Source organism: Armigeres subalbatus, chromosome 3 (assembly GCF_024139115.2).
Source record: "Armigeres subalbatus isolate Guangzhou_Male chromosome 3, GZ_Asu_2, whole genome shotgun sequence".
NCBI classification, from domain to species: domain Eukaryota; kingdom Metazoa; phylum Arthropoda; class Insecta; order Diptera; family Culicidae; genus Armigeres; species Armigeres subalbatus.
Genome location: NC_085141.1, coordinates 190,511,861 through 190,529,100, shown reverse-complemented (window position 1 = coordinate 190,529,100; position 17,240 = coordinate 190,511,861). Strand labels below are relative to the sequence as shown.

Sequence of the window (17,240 nt, the reverse complement as noted above, 5' to 3'; positions counted from 1 at the left end):
AACGTTCAATATTTTGATTCAAATTTTCCTTTTTATTCAAAATATTCTCCAATGATCTTGCTCTGTATTTACTTTTCTGCAAATTTAAATGCTCTTTAGAAATTAATTGCTCAATTTCGCGCAATTGATTCATTGATTGTTAAGATCTCAATTAAGTTGATATGCTTATTCTAATTTTACTAATTCCTTCCAAGTTCTAGGGGTATTTTTAGATTCCTTAGTAAATTCTGGTTGCCATTTTTCACTCATATATGAAATTTCAGCAAATAATTCCTTATCAAATGTACCATTTATCCTTAATTCATTGTTTTTCCTATCAACTTCTAAGGCGCGCACATAATCAACATTGTGCCAATTATTTAGCTCTGCCACAACTCTGGCGGATCCGTTCATTTTTGTTTCCATTTTGCGATTTAATTTAATTTACAAGGCTCAGAAATTTTTGATAACATAAGAAAAATCAATCATAATAGATATTCCACAATAATCTAACACTTCAATAAGAATAGATATTCCACAATTATGTTTATCATGTAATTGAAATCCATCAGCTGACTTACATTATTTTACGCTGGTGCTCCTTGTTGCATTCATAAGCTGTTACGTTCCTCCGTCACCTTTCTCCTCTTCCTTCAGAAAACCCGCCTGCCGACTCCCGCCGACAGTGGTCTCGCCTGCAGTTGAATGTTTATTTTCGTTGTTCACTTCGCACCAAAGGCAGAAATATGCATTTTTTTTTTTCACTTGTATCGTCACTCGGTGGGTCACTTCATCATCAATTAGTGTTTGTTTTGATTCTTCTTTCGCCAATGCATGTACAAAGGTTACGCACAGTTATTTAGTAGGAGCCATGTGTAAAAAGCAGTTACTTTTTTTGTGTCCATGCACTGCACCGTCGCATCTCACTGTTAATTGTTTTTGTTTATTGAGAACTGTGTCAACTGGGGCGCAATAATTTTCACTCCGCGCTCTATACTGTTTGCGCAAGTACAGCCTTTTGGCGGCTTTTACCATCATTTTCTTAGCCAACTTCACCATTATTTTTAATTATTATCCAAAGAGTTTGGATAATTAATAAGCACAAAATGATATTCAACTTCGCACTATGGTCTTCGTGGAAGCCTGTATGAACTTCCTGATTTTCAACTATGGTGACTGTTTGATCGCCGATAGTTTTAGCACTTTCTTCTTTAGATGCTCCTTTGCCCATTTTATTTGCATCTCATTTACTGCATTTTAAGAAAATGTTTTCACTAATGCACTTAGCACTTTTTTACTATCACTGTTTTTTAAAGTCCGAACATTGCACGTCCGAAAGTCACTCGTCGCCATATAATACGCTGGTACTTGGGGTTAGGGAGCACGTGATATTTGATGAACTTTCCAGTTTGACTGTTACTCTAGGACTATATTTCAGATTTCAGATTTGTACAATTGAAACTTAAACTCTACACAATTATTACATTTCTACACTACAATATAATTATGGAGGTGCGTGTATGTACATAACAAATTCTATTTGAACCAATCACTTTCGAGTTGGCTATCCATGCGACATATGTTTTGAAAACAACATATGCCTTTTCTACTAGGGTGGCATATTGATGACTGCTCATAACATAGAATGTATGTCAAGAAAGAATGAGAACACGTAGCTTGAATTGGATGGTAATTTGAGCTTTTGTTTAAAAGTGTCCAAAACATATTATGGTTCAAGTAAGGAAAACATGTGCATGTAATAAATTCAAAGGAGGTCGCTACGAAAGTAGGTCTGTTAATAAATTTGACTACACATGCACTTGAGTGTAATGTTGCTAAAGGCAGTTGTATCCAATTGCAATTTATGACTTGTTAAATGAAATGTACATGTGAGGTCTGATCCAAACATGTTGAAGTTGTTTCAGATGAATTTCGAGATGAATAAATTAATCAACAAGATTGAGTATGCTACACTTGGAAGGGGCACAAACTAGAGTGTGCCAATAGCAGAGGGATTACCCTTCTGATCGCGTTCAAAATCCTGTCACGTATTCTGTTTAACAGACTGAGACTGCTTAAGTAGTCCTTCAACAGCGAATACCAGGCAGGTGAGAGCCGATCAACGACGGAACCGGCGTCTAGCCTGCGAATGATTCTTGATACATTCCATGAGTATAACTTGCAGACTCACCATATTTTCATTGATTTCAAAGCAGCGTACGATTCAGTGAAAATAAATAAGTTATAGAGATAGTGTCTGAAAATGGCTTTCCAGCGAAATTGGTAAGGCTGATACGTGCAACGCTGGATCGAAATCTATCATTCGGACTGCAGACGAAGTGTCAACCTCGTTTGTGACATTAGAAGGATTGCGTAGGGTGATGCACTTTTGAGTTTATTGTTTAATATTGCACTTGATAAGGTGATTAGGATATCTGACGTACATATGTTCCTAGGATTTGCGGACGAAGTCGATCTATTTGAAATCGATGGCAGGGTAGTAGTGGAGGCTTTAGTCCCACTGAAGAAGGAGACGGCAAGGATCGGCTTAACCATCAAGTCTACCAAGACAAAGTACATGGTTGCGGGTAGAGATAGAGGTAGACCTAGTGGTCTTGGTATTGAGATAGTGCTTGATGGGTATGTGTTTGAAGTTGCTGAAGAATTAACTATCTTTGCAACGCTTGTGACATGTCTTCTACGATCTTCGACGGGTCTTCTACGGATTACGAAACCAGCTTAGGTCCTTCTACATGAAGACAGAGACAAAGTTTGCTATGTGTAAAACTCTGATACTAGTAATGGCCTTACGGATATGAAGCTAAGATAAGAAGATAAAGATAAGAAGATTATATGCTTTCGTTGTTGAAGTGTAGAGGTGTTAAAATGGCTTTATCGTTGTTATCTTTAATGTGGTTCAAATATGTCCCACTTGCCCCATGTATGTTAAAACTCAAGGACAAGTGAAGATTGCAGATTTTTGCTCTAATTAAATCTTTCAAATCATGTTCGATGCCACACAACTATTTAATTGCTGAAAATATTCACTTTCCACATCAATGATAATTTTAAAAACGGCCATTGAATTAAAATAAAAGTTATAGCTTTTCCCAGTAGTTTAAAATCATGATCAAGCAAGAGCATTAGTATGATGCCTAAAATGGTTTTGATTTCAAATATTTTTGTGTCGGGGGAATTCGTTGATAGTTCTTCTTCATCTTTCTAGAACATTGTTACCATTAAACGTTCATCGATTCTTCCCCAGCCACAGTACCCACTTACCCCGTATTTTCACTTGACCCGGACTACCTTACTTGAACTGTAGCTCTTCATAACCATGGTTTAAGATAATGGCGATTTTTCAAATTATCATTTGTCAAAATATTTCCACCAACACTTTTTTCCATAACCAATGAAAAGACGATCTTTCAACAATCAATTTGAAATACTGTCGAACCAAGACAATTCCTAGATTATCGAAATTTTGGGTAGGTTGTATCATTCAACCCGCCCAGTTTGCAGCGATTCGACCCATCTGAGATAAATATTTATACAATCCGGAAAATTTATGTACATTCCGTCTCCGCCCAAACACGAATGTTTGATACTCCAATCTGTGCTCTGATTGAAACACAGCTTTCCCCATTTAATTATGGCAGCTACACTTGTTGACTATCTTGGTAAAGCGAATTTTCGATTAATTCCTCCATCGTGCTATGCTCTGGGGACTTCAGTAAGTTTGTTTTACAGACGAAGCTCCCTGCCTTCTGGTTATAGAAGCAAGTTCTCAACTGTATAAATATGAATGAACATCCGGTTGAAGATTTTATACATCACTCGGTGTTTTTTTTTCACGAGCGGAAAATGATCCTCGAGGCGGTAATGCAATATTGCTAAAATGTTTATCCAGCATTTTCCGCTCACCTGTGAAACGAAGCGGAGGTGTTTACCGATGGTTTTGGTGTATGATTATTTTAAAGGTTAGCAAGCTGAAAACAAATGCTTACATTGCTTGCTAAAACACCTACACTTGAACGATGAAGCAATTTTAACCTTCTCGGAGACTCGCACCGTTGTAAAAAGAACCACACCTTCGAAAAAAGTACGCTTGTCGTTCAGAACAGAGGTGGGACTGCGTGAGCGATCCATGGCCATGCGAGTCCCGGAAAGTTAAGAACCTTTTCCGACAGAATCGAGCCAAGCTAACGTGGGGAGAAGCAATGAATGTTAGTTAGACCATTTGTTTGCACTTTCATATTTATTTAGGTCCCGTCTACAAATTACATTACACAAAGTTAATATTAACTTTGAAATCTCTCCCACCCTCGGTAATACTTTTTGTATGAACGATTTGATTGATCTAAATGCTCTTTACAGCGTTACGTATTTAACAGTCCCTAACTGGAAAGCCAATTCACTCGGTTTGATAATCGACGTCAAAGTAATGCAACAATGGGTTGGTATAAAAAAAGGAAGCATATCATGGTTTTGCGCTCTCTTGAGTGAGAGTTTAGTAAATTCAACACAAGAGAGCTTTTCCCTGCTCTGAAATAAATAAATATACAATTTGTATTTGTATATAAATGAAACCACTATCATTAGAGAACAGACTGTCCTTCTGTTAGAATTCAATAGGTAATTGCTAACTAATTTAAAGAAAATTCACTTCACTTAATTTTAAGAATAAAATATTTACAGTACTATTTACAATTTAGCCCTCTCAGGGTCTATCCGGGAGAATTATTTTCTAGAGGACTCACTTCCCACACTTGTTCCGCAAAATCTCCGAACAAACAATTAGAGAGAGAAAGAGAATAGGGACTCGCGTTGTAAATAAATGTGCTAGTAAATTTCAATTTTAAGGTTAGGTTTATTTATGGAACGGGAATGTACAGTTGGGGGTTAGGAAATGCACCGATATTTCACCTTACCGGTACCGGTTGGCTACCATACGACGATAGGGTTGTCACGTCGACCGAATAGTCCCAATGATAGGGTTGCACCTTCTTCAATGTCGATCTTGGGTTCGGAGCTGGACTGACAGCACCAGCGACGATAATAGGGTGACCGTTCTTCGACGGCTCACGATTTCACCAAAGGGGCTTCACTCACAGGGTTGTCACGGAGTCACGGAATGCTTCGTCCCAGGTTACACGGTAACTGGTCGTGTACGGGCACTTTTTGACTGGAAAATCACTGGTCACTCTATGGTAACTGGGTTAAGTGGATTTCTTGTTCACCACTAACACCACTCGCGGCACGGAAACTGGATTGACTTTTTGTTCCTGCGGAGAAAATCGAAGCGAGTTAAAACGCGAACTACTTGATGCGAACTACCGAATCCTGCTCCAACCTCCCTTTTATACCCTCTACTGGGCATGCCGGATTTTGGCCTATTGTCCATTGCTTATGGACATCATCTCTCAGCAGTTGGTATGATGCGAGGTAGTGCTCACGGGCATATCGGTAGGAATGGAGGGACTTTTTCTTGTTGATACCAAGGGGTATTACGGTATAGGATAAAGATTTGAATTCAAATTTATTTTTTTTTTGAATTCAATTTCTTTTTAATTGGTATCATAGGATGAGGGAATAGGATTTATATTATTTTAAACTAAGTGTAGAAAACAATTATCAGCAATTGCAGGTAAATATGCGAAGAAAAATAAAAACGAAGCAAATGCAAGATTGGGACCTATCTTAGAGGTAACACTTCTTATACCGTGTTTTTTTTTATCTGACCAGCATCTGATATACAATTGAATAGGATATCCCAATGACGGAAATTTCAATGATCAGCAGTAGGTTGGCATAACATCTCTTCAACCTACATGCTTCAACTATATGTCCTGGATATCATCAAAAATGTATCTACGATATAATTATTTTCAATGTACAACCCAAATTTCATCCTCATCTACCCAACTGTCTTTTATCTGTAACAACGTGGTACTTCTATTGAAAAACCTTAGAAATTGACCAATTAATATATGACTCAACCAAGTAATATATGAGTTGTTACAACCAAATCAGTCTGATTTGTGCTTCTCGGGAAAACTTCTTCAAGATTACTCCTGAAATTTAATTTCTCAAGGCATCCCGGAGGAAGGCCAGCCAAGGGCTGAAAGCCTTCTTAATAAAGATAAAAAATAAAAATAAAATCCTCAAGGAATCCAATTCCTCCGTAAATTCGCCGATCTTCGTCAATGAGTTCTGCCAGAAATTCGTTCGAAGTTCTTCCGTACATTCGCCCGAAAAATCCTCCAAGCATTCATCAGAAATTCATCCAGTAACTATGAAAATTCTTCCAGGATATAAGGAACTCCTCCTAAACTTCTCCGAGAATTACCTAGGAAATATTACAAAAATCCCATGAAAAAATCCTACTGAAACTCTTACGTAAAATTAGTGTCGATCTTCAGCGACATGCGACATAGTGCTCCATTTCACCAGTAAGCTGGACTTTCATTGCTCCTCGGCTCCAGTTTTCGCGGCACTGCAGTGGCACAAGCCGTTACCAACATTCTTGTTAGTTCGGCCCAGTGGCGTAGCCAGAAAATTTGTTTGGGGGGGTTTTCTGAACATTCTTTTAATTTGAGAGGGTTCGAAAAAAATATTTCTTCTGAAAATGTTGTCTCTGGGGGGGGGGGATAATGTCCAAAACCACCCCCGTGGCTATGCCACTGACTCGGCCTCATAAACTTTCTCGGCGCTACTATATGGTTGAAGTGCCTCAACGAGGAGGTTTTTTTGTGGAGGTCGCTTACTCTCTAGCGAAGAAATGCAGAACGTGATGTCAATGATGGACTCCCTCTCGTCTTTCCGAAATGTACTCATGGAGCCTTCATTTCGCTATCATAGATCCAACTTCGCAAGAGCTTCCTGCCGGATATATCCTCTTGTGTTGTACTGTATTGCCCCACTCCACAGCCCAGGCATTAAAGTTACCGTTTATGACTATTACCCTGCAGCCAATCAGCTTGCCGGTTAACTACTTCAGTATCTGGCTAAGCTGCTCCACGTTTCCTCTTATGAAGATTCCATTGATTTTGGCAACCACGAAGCTTTCGAATGAAATATCTACCACTTCTTGGATAAGGATTTTGCCCATAACTTTCGCAACCATTCCTATTCTATCTGTTACCCAGCTGTCAGTATCAGAGGGAACCTGGTACAGCTCTGCAATTATCTCGACGTCACACATCATCGATTCTATTGTTGGTTGCTATAACAGTTGCGGTGCGGTTTCGCAATGATTTAGAATTATCCTTGTAGGCAGGGCAAGATTATCTGTTTCCCCTTTTTGACTTCGCTTTGACATTCACCTCTGCACCCAACGGTTCCGCAATGCATTGCTGTCCATTATGCTCTATGATATTGTAACTGCTGATGACGTCCAGCCGTCTATGCAGTGGACGTCCTAACGTCCCAAACTAGCTCACCACGGGATTTACTTCTCAGGGCCGGCTATAGGTCTGCTTGAGGGACACATTGACATGAAACAGGGAGAAGCGGGGGACAATATAACAAAGCTATCGGCGCAATTGCATGCCGGGGAAGCGGGTAATTAATTTAAGTACAAGATACATTTTACTCATTTATTTTAAATGGGTTCTCATCATTTATTTTTCTTATTTTAGTGGTTAGTTTCATGTTAGTACCGTTGCGGCCGATCGTTGCTTTTCCCTACCTTGCGGTTGGGCAGAGATCCGCCGGGCGAGTGGTCCGGTGATAAGACTTTCGGTGTCCGTTTAGTATGGGGTTCGAATTTGGGATAGGTTGGAGGCTCGGCAGAATCTTGACTTGGTCTCATGCCAGGAACGATGTATCGGCAGATAGATTCCATGGCCGGAGACGATAAACGGGCAGCTCTAGCCGGAATGGATCGTGTAGCGGGCGAGGGGTTAGACGGGGTTCACGACTATCAAGGTGATTCGCTAGGTGGTGCTGAAATATCCGTCCGATGTTTAGCAGGATCTGAGGGGAACTCGATATCGACCAGTAGACGACCGAATTTTCACTCACTCGATGAGTACGACCATTACTATAGCCGGTGAATACGCTTGCGGGTAGAGCTGAATTCCCTGGCAGGCTCGTGAACAGGGTGGGAAATCAGCTAGAGGTGGCCTGATTACACAGTTCGGAGCACACGCGAATACAGCACTCAAAATGCACCGAGAGGTGGCACGTGGCGCCTGGATTGCATAATATTTCCTTGGTCGTGGACGGGTAGAAGCTAATCGTCCAGGTTATGTCGGATGCTTCTCGATTTTGCCAGCTAGGAAAGGGGGGGGGGCTTCTTGGTTGCACTGAAACCGAGCCCGGATTATCAATCCTACTTTCGACCGGTTGGAGACGAGCCAGCCTAGGGCTGAAAGTCTCCTTAATACTCTCCTCCATACTTTCGACCGGGGTTCACTTTCTCCGCCCGATTTTACACCCTTCGCGATCTGCTACGTCCGTACTTTTCAACGTCCTCGAACGAACTCCCCGTTTTTCATCCTTTCCTTCTCCCTCTTTTCGATTGAGCCCGGATCTTCCACTGGCTCTTTGATATTCGCCCTTATTCTCGCCTGGCTGGGTTGGGTTAAAGCGTCGCGTTAGTTTTTACACTATGAAAACGGAATACCCAAAAAGATGACAATTTACCTGGGTATTCCGCCTTATGGGTACTTCATGCGCAGTCACACAGGATAAGAGCGATTCATTCAGCTGTGTCAATATTTATTGTTATCGTATTCGGTAACAATATGAAAGGCAGGGTAGCTCTTTAACTCTGTTTGAAATGGTTATTGATTTCGGAGGTTCTTTGAAACAAACTCGTCCTTGCGATCCGATGGAAGTGAATTCAAAGCTATACATTTATTTGTTTTGTTAGTCAGAGTACGTTTTAGAGACTGATTTTAACTTACTGTAGCCTTTTTTAGAGGTGGGCAAAACAGCCAATTGCAGTGGGCGGATCTGATCCGTTCAGCTCATTGAAAGAGTCAGCACTTTAGATCAGTTCTTCAGATATATTTAAAAATAATTTGTTTATGATTTGCCTCACTTTGAAATTTTAAAATGTCTCTCTAAACTCAATCATTAGACGGGTTAGTCGATGGGGAATTAAAAATATCGCATCCAAATTAAATGAAAATTCGGTTGTCGCCTTTCTCTTCTCGATAAAAATAACTTGACTGGACGGCATAGAAATATATTTCAGGACTGAAAGGGTTAGTGATTTCATGTACTTCTATTCATTCGTTTTTCTTCACTGACCTCTGATTTCAAATATTTTAAAACCTTTAGGGCGCGATATTGTTTATGTAACCTCGTTTGGTGTATTTCCGTAGTCAAGGATTGGCACCAGAGTCTCTTAATTCTCGTGTATACATGGATGAGACAGTGTGCCATGAGCTACAAAAGCTCACGTAGCACCGATTCAGTGCGACGAGAGAACCTAGCGCGCGCATGAAATAACTAAGTGAGCGTGTCTCAATGTACGTCTCATGAGACTCATCTCATGCGCTAGAAATCCATAGCTGGCGTTACTTAGGCGACGATATTATTGAATGAAAATTTCCCGCCCAAGCTGTTTTACGCATCTCCGCTGTTGTTTGCAAAGGTTTGCCATGGCAAACAGCGCATGAGCTGATCGCATTGAGATGTCTCAATGCGACTCACCAATGTTAATGTGAGGTACACAAGCTTCGTGAGACTCGCGCGCGCTAAATTTTATGTGCGCGTAGCAGTCGTTGCTCAATCTCATCCTTTTTTGTACGCGTGCATGATGTCTGATTGGCACTAATCATAAAAATGACCTGTCCGTCGCTGAAGAAAAGCCTGCTCTCAGCGCGATGTTGTCAGTGGTGAGTGTCTCGGCTGCGGCACGTGTACACTTGGGCTGCTCCCGCTTCTTCTTCTTGCGAGATATCTAATCCACCGCGAAAACAGGGGTGGAATTGCACATCTCGACTCAAAATGAGCAAATCATGCAAACTGTCATACGAGAGAGCTATCGAAAAGTGAGGAGCAATGAGGCCCCTACGCCTGCCCCAGCCTTGACGAGGAACCCTTTCCTCAGGCTCGGAACCCGCCCGGTTGACCGACGCCGCGAAAGTGACGATAACATATTGTTCTTCGCGCGGCCACTTGTTCGATAAAAGGATCGAGTTCGACCACAGGGCATGACCACCTGGTGCCGTGACCAGGATACTTCTGGAATCCGCCATTACGATCACTATTGTCTGCTGTTCATAGTAGATTTAACCGCGTTTTTTTTCCAGCCATCTTTACGGACGAAGGATATTTAATTATACAAGGCCTGATACCTTCTGGCCGAAGGTTAGTTCCTGTCCAAACTAAATCGATAACCCCACGGGTACGCTTTAGATTCTGTTCTTTCTTTGTCCGAGAATTGTTCCTGCGATCCAGCCATTGCATCGAAACCGATTCGTGAAGCTCACAGCATCAGCAGCCGTTGAACTCATCTGACGATCGTTCCCAAGGTTTGCCATCGTTGAAGATTGGTATAATCAGTAGCCACGCTACATGTCCACGCTGTTGCGCTATTCATTCGCGGCTATCGCGGTCCTATAGTTCCAGCTCCTTTAATTGTACAAGGCACGAATTGCCTTGGACCAGGTGAGTACCTGTCCAAGTGATCTACTTTTCCTTCCCGAGCTACTCTGGTGTGTACTTCCACAGAACCGCAGAACTCACGTCATCGGATTCCATCGTTGGTGACACGATGGAGAACGCACTACAGAAGCCTCAGTTGCTGTCGAGAAGAGATACCATGATTGCTGCTTTGGGTCGGGCAGAGGCATTTCTTGAAGCTTACGACGAACAACGGGACCAGTCACAAGTTCGATTACGGTTGGAGTATCTCGACTCAATGTGGAAGTCTCTGGAGCAGGTGCAGGGTCAACTTGAAGATTCTGAAGCGACAAGCGAAGGTAGGGTACAGCATGCTGCAACGCGTGCGGATTTCGAACCACGGTTATTTAGAATTAAAGGAGACTTAATTTCTAAACTACCCGTCTCTCCAATCACCAACGCGCAAGTTCCTCAGCCCCCTCTCTCCACCTCGTCTCTCTCTGGAATACGTTTACCTACGATTTCTCTTCCCGAATTCGATGGTGACTATGAGCAATGGTTACCATTCCACGATACATACGTCGCTCTAATCCACAACAATCCCGACCTTCCTGAAATACAAAAATTCCATTACTTGAGGGCAGCTTTGAGGGGAGAAGCTGCGCAGTTAGTTGAGTCGATTCCAATCTCGTCGGCTAACTACAATCTGGCGTGGAATACACTAACTGGCCGTTATGCTAACGAGTACCTTCTAAAGAAGAGGCATCTTCAGGCGTTATTCGATATTCCCCCCGTCAAAAGGGAAACAGCCGCTACTTTACACAGTTTGGTCGACGACTTTGAACGGCATACGAAAATTTTGCACCAATTGGGAGAACCTACTGATAGCTGGGGTGCGATACTAGAGCATCTACTATGTACACGTCTACACGATGACTCTCTCAAGGCATGGGAGGATCATGCATCGACAGTTGACAACCCGAATTATACGTGTCTCATCGAGTTTCTTCAACGGAGGATTCGTGTGCTGGAATCAATATCGGTCAACCATCACCATTCAAATTCTAACACAACCGTGCAGCCGCCGAACGTCAAACGATTCCACAATCATCAAAGACTCTCTTCGTATTCGTCCACCGCAACCGCCAATGGAAGGTGTCCAGCTTGTGGTCAGCAGCATCCGCTGCTAAGATGTCAGAAGTTCTATCGGTCATCTGTCTCTGAACGATTGAATGTAGTCAACGCGTACAGGCTATGTATTAACTGCTTATGCGCAAACCATATTGCACGTGACTGCTCGTCAAATTTCAATTGTAAACACTGCAACAGACGTCATCACTCGCTCTTGCACACAAGTCCATCGGAAGAGCATTCATCCAACAATTCCACAACACCAGTGGTTGTCAATCGTACATCGACCATTCCACAAAACGATTCGGTTGAACAAACCGCAGCAGCAACGGCTGAGATCATTCCTCGTGTCGAGAGCGTTATGCCTGTCAACCAGCCTACGGAAAATGTTTTCTTGATGACCGTCATCGTTAATCTGGTGGACGCCTTTGGACAGGAGCACCCTGCTCGTGCTTTGTTAGATAGTGCATCCCAGCCCAATCTAATCACCGAGCGCATGGCCCAGCTGCTACGCATTAGACGCAATCGTGTTAATATCATAATCATGGGTGCAGGACAACTGTCAAAACCTGTTCGCGAATCAGTAAGAACACAAGTAAGATCCCGTACGACTGATTTCTGCTGTGACGTTAGTTTCCTCGTTATGAGTAAAGTGACTGCCAACCTTCCTGCCCAAGACGTCTCTCGGATGGGTTGGAAACTCCCCAAGGATATTACACTCGCGGATCCAACCTTCAATCGAAGCCAACCGATAGACTTAGTGCTAGGCGCCAAGCACTTCCACTCTCTTTTCCCAACTGCTGCTCGGTTACAAATCGAAGATCGGCTTCCTTTGCTCGTCGACAGTGTCTTTGGATGGGTTGTTGCTGGGTCCGCTTCCTCTATCAGAGCAGCTGACGAGTCAGATGTGGATGAAATACTTCAATCGAACGTAGTTTCTATGGTTTCCCTAGAACAGAGCATTGAGAGATTCTGGATGACTGAAAGCTTGTCAACAAATGATACCCTTTCAGTAGAGGAAAGATTCTGCGAAAATCTCTACCAATCCACCACCACACGTAATCAACAAGGACGCTATGTGGTTCGCTTACCTCTCAAAGAAGAGCTCATCACCAAGCTAGGGGATTCAAAAGGACCAGCCTTCCATCGGTACCAGCTACTAGAACGGCGCCTCGCTAGAAAACCAGAACTCAAAGTAGAGTATGGCAGATTCATGGAAGAATATCTCTCCTTGGTCACATGAAACTGATTAGTGAGTACGACAAACAAGCTTCATCGGTATACTACCTGCCTCACCATCCCGTGATTAAGGACTCCAGCACGACAACCAAAGTCAGAGTCGTCTTTGATGGCTCTTCCATGACATCGTCTGGCAGCTCTCTTAATGAAGCTCTTTGTGTTGGTCCGATAGTGCAGGATAATCTGCTCACACTCATTCTTCGTTTTCGGACGTATCCGGTAGCTCTCGTAGCTGAAATCGCTAAAATGTACAGGCAGGTTTTGGTCCAACCCGAACATACACCATTGCAAAGAATCCTTTATCGGTTCTCGCCAAGCAATCCAGTTCAGTCATACGAGCTGCTCACTGTAACATACGGACTAGCACCCTCTGCCTTCCTGGCCACCCGTACACTGAAGCAGCTAGCAAAGGACGAAGGCTCAACTTATTCCCTCGGAGGACCGGCTCTCGAAAGAAACTTTTATGTGGATGACTTCATCGGCGGAGCTCCATCGGTAGAAGAGGCCATACGTTTAAGGAACGAGTTATCTGAGCTACTAAAAAAAGGTGGCTTCGAGTTGCGGAAATGGACATCGAATCATCTTGAGGTACTTCACGGTTTGAATGCTGATCAAATAGGGACGCAATCTCCTCTGCAATTCGGTCCGGATGAAACAGTCAAAACGCTGGGAATTAGCTGGGAACCCAAGAATGATTTCCTTCGTTTTGACTCACAAATTGAGCCCATCAATGGCCCATGGACTAAGCGGTTAATACTATCAACCATAGCCAAACTTTTCGATCCGATGGGACTTATTTCACCGGTGGTAGTATCAGCAAAAATCCATATGCAACAACTTTGGGTGCTTTCATGCGGATGGGACGATCCAGTGCCTGAAATCATACAGACAAAATGGAACACTTACTGGCAAGACCTACCTAAAATAGCCGCTTTCCGTGTACAAAGATACGCGTTTCTACCTAGATCGCAGGTGCAGCTCCACACTTTCTCCGATGCCTCTGAGGACGCCTATGGAGCATGCGTTTACGCACGAAGCGAAGAAACCAATGGAAGCATCAGGGTACAATTATTAGTTTCCAAATCTAGGGTCGCTCCCCTGAAACGTTTAAGCATCGCAAGGTTGGAATTATGTGCTGCTGTCCTTGGTGCCCATCTCCACGACCACGTAAAGCGCTCCTTAAATCTTGAAATCGAATCATCATACTTCTGGACGGACTCTACGGTTACTCTTCATTGGCTCAAATCCCCTCCAAATGTTTGGAAGACGTTCGTGGGCAATAGGGTGGCCGAAGTGCAACACTATACACACTGTTGTCAATGGCGCCACGTTCATGGAAACTCTAATCCGGCTGATTTAGTATCCCGTGGAGTAACGGTTGAAGGACTTTTGGGCTCCGACTGTTGGATCGATGGGCCCAGTTGGTTATCGCTTACGAACAAAAACTGGCCTGTGCTTGTGCTGCCAGGTGTTCCCGAGGAGAGGCTCGAAATTCGCCAAGTTGCTGCAACAACACAAATGCGAGACACAATCAATCCTTTCTTCTTGCGCTACAATTCTTACACTCGTATGCTATACGTCATCGGCTACTGTTTGCGATTCATTGCTAACATCAGAACGAAACTTCAAGCAAGAACCAACTCTTCAACTCCATTCGACGTTACATCCAGCATGTCATTAACTGTTGGTCATCTAGGGGAAGCAAAAATACGCCTCACTCGCTTAGCTCAAGAAGACGCCTTTCATGATGAAATTCGGGAACTGGAAAGTGGAAAATCCGTATCGAAAAAATCAGCACTTCGCTTATTAAACCCGTTCCTAGATTCCGAGAGAGTGTTGAGAGTCGGAGGTAGACTAAAATTGTCCCAATTGCCCTACCACGCGAAACACCCTGCCCTACTTGCTGCCAATCACCCACTAACTCGTCTAATAGCCGAATACACCCACATTAAACTCCTTCACGGCGGCGGGCGTCATCTGCTGGCCACAATTCGTCGAGAGTTCTGGCCTCTGAATGGCCGTCGGCTGGTCAGAAGCATTACTCGTAATTGCTTTCGTTGTACACGGCTAAATCCACAATTCGTCGAGCAACAAATAGGCCAGTTGCCAGCGCAAAGAGTAATTCCAGGAAGACCTTTCGAAATCACTGGGGTAGACTACGCTGGTCCTGTCTATCTTAAGCCGACCCATCACCGTGCAACCCCGATGAAAGCTTACATCTGTATTTTCGTATGCTTCACCACGAAGAATGTGCATATAGAACTTGCCAGCGACTTGTCTACTAACGGGTTTCTGAAGGCTTTGCGTCGTTTCATCGCACATCGTGGAATCCCTTCCCACCTGCATTCTGATAACGGGAAAAAATTTGAGGGTGCCAAAAATGAACTCATAGAACTGTACCGAATGCTACGAAACAGCGGTGAGCAGGACAAGATCCAAAACGTTTGTGCCGAACAAGGAATTCAGTGGCATCTCACTCCCCCGAAGGCCCCTCATTTCGGTGGGTTATGGGAGGCGGCTGTCAAAGTTGCCAAAAAACATTTGTTCCGTCAGCTTGGGTCCAGCAGGTTGTCCTTTGAAGATATGTCCACGGTGCTTACACAAATAGAGTCGATAATGAACTCGCGTCCGCTACTTCCTGTTACCGACGATCCAGAGGATTTTGACATCCTGACTCCAGCGCACTTTTTAATAGGGACTTCAGCTTCAGCCTTGCCCGACCCAAACGTCACCAGTATTCCGGAAAATCGCCTCAGCCACTACCAGCAGCTTCAAATGCACGTGCAGCAATTCTGGATTCGATGGCGAAATGAATATCTGCAAGAGCTACAGCGCGATTCCAAACTTCGCAGCCGAAACGACGAAATTTCTCCTGGACGAATGGTCATCGTAGTGGACGAACTGCAGCCTCCTCTCCGTTGGCCTCTTGCACGAATAACAACTGTTCATCCAGGAAAAGATAACATCGTCCGCGTCGTTTCACTTCGAACAGCTAGAGGAGTAATCAAGTGTCCGACTGCCAAAATTTGTTTGTTGCCGTTTTCCAATGCCACCAATGACGTAGAGGAATGCCCAATAAGCAACGAATCAAGGCCAGATCCAACAGCAGCGACTAAATTGTGATCCACATCTAGAAGAATACCTATAAAATTATTGTTATGTGTTAGGAGTAGTTTTGAAGTTCAAGTTGTAAACAAATGTCAATAGCAGCCAAATTGTTCCTAGATTAATGTTTTCATAGTAGTAGTGTGTTGAATCAATTATTTCAAGGCGGCGGGTATGTTGCATCCGATACGTTTACACGGTGCCCCGGTAGACCGTTATTATGAAATAAAAATGTCCATCAAAACCAAGTACAGGGCTCGATTCCTGTGGTAATTCTGCACCTCTGGACCAATTTTTAAAAAAAATCCCTAGGAGGAATCTCGAGAAAACCTTGATTTGAAGTTTTTAATTAAGAAATTTCAAAAGAATCTATATTTTAATTCAATAATATCCCTAAAATACCTTCAAAGCCGTCCAAAAAGTGGTTCAAGTTGTTTTCAACCAGTTTGCATTTGTTGCCTTTATTACAATTATAAATTTTTACAACTGATTAAGCTCACCAAACTGACTTAGGTATGTTTTTTGTATGGCTTGAAGCCGTCTATCTTCAAGAATGCTACCTCTCGTTCAGAACCATTCATAAATTCACGTGCAGGCTGCAGATTCTTTGTTGAATGCCATTCAGATTAAAGTTTGTATTTTTTTATTGTATTCACAAATGTATTCGAGCATCAGAAGTAAAGATTGGAGTACGGAAAAAAATGATGAAAAAACAAATAGCTTAAAGATTTGTTTAAAGTAGTGTAGTTGTTTAGCATTATATAACAGGTTAGATCTTCGTCAGATGAACTGACGGACCTTTATCATATTCTAAAATTTCCCCGCAAAAGGATCATCGGACTGGTAATGACTCCAAAGATGGCGGTAAGGAAAAGCTACGATTTTCAAGAGTGAACTCGGGATATAGAATGAGCTCTCGAGAACCAAGGAAAACATCAGAAAAAATGCACAAGAGAAAGAAAAAAATTACAAGCTTTGTGCATATTCTTTTGGGTTTTCGGTTACGACGAAGATAAAATATTCAATTTTTTAACTTTTATAAACACTGTAATAAAGAAACAAAATGAATCTTTGCTTATCTCCGTCACTACACATCTAGTTCGGAATTGTTAATACGATTTTAAAGTTGCTCGAGAAGCGCCATGTTGAGTAAATTTATGGGTGATCCAAGTACAGATGAGGCATCAACAAATTGCATAGAGTTC

The 17,240-nt window shown here is 42.7% G+C and overlaps 2 protein-coding genes across 2 annotated transcripts; both read left to right on the top strand.

Annotated features, from left to right (window-relative positions):
• The first annotated feature begins 10,711 nt into the window (after positions 1–10,711).
• Positions 10,712–12,934, top strand: LOC134222195 (uncharacterized). The gene has a single exon (XM_062701339.1). It carries the CDS (start codon positions 10,712–10,714, stop codon positions 12,932–12,934), a length of 2,223 nt encoding a protein of 740 aa, XP_062557323.1.
• On the top strand, positions 12,931–16,053 carry LOC134222194 (uncharacterized). Its single transcript, XM_062701337.1, has one exon. It carries the CDS (start codon positions 12,931–12,933, stop codon positions 16,051–16,053), a length of 3,123 nt encoding a protein of 1,040 aa, XP_062557321.1.
• The last annotated feature ends 1,187 nt before the right edge of the window (positions 16,054–17,240 follow it).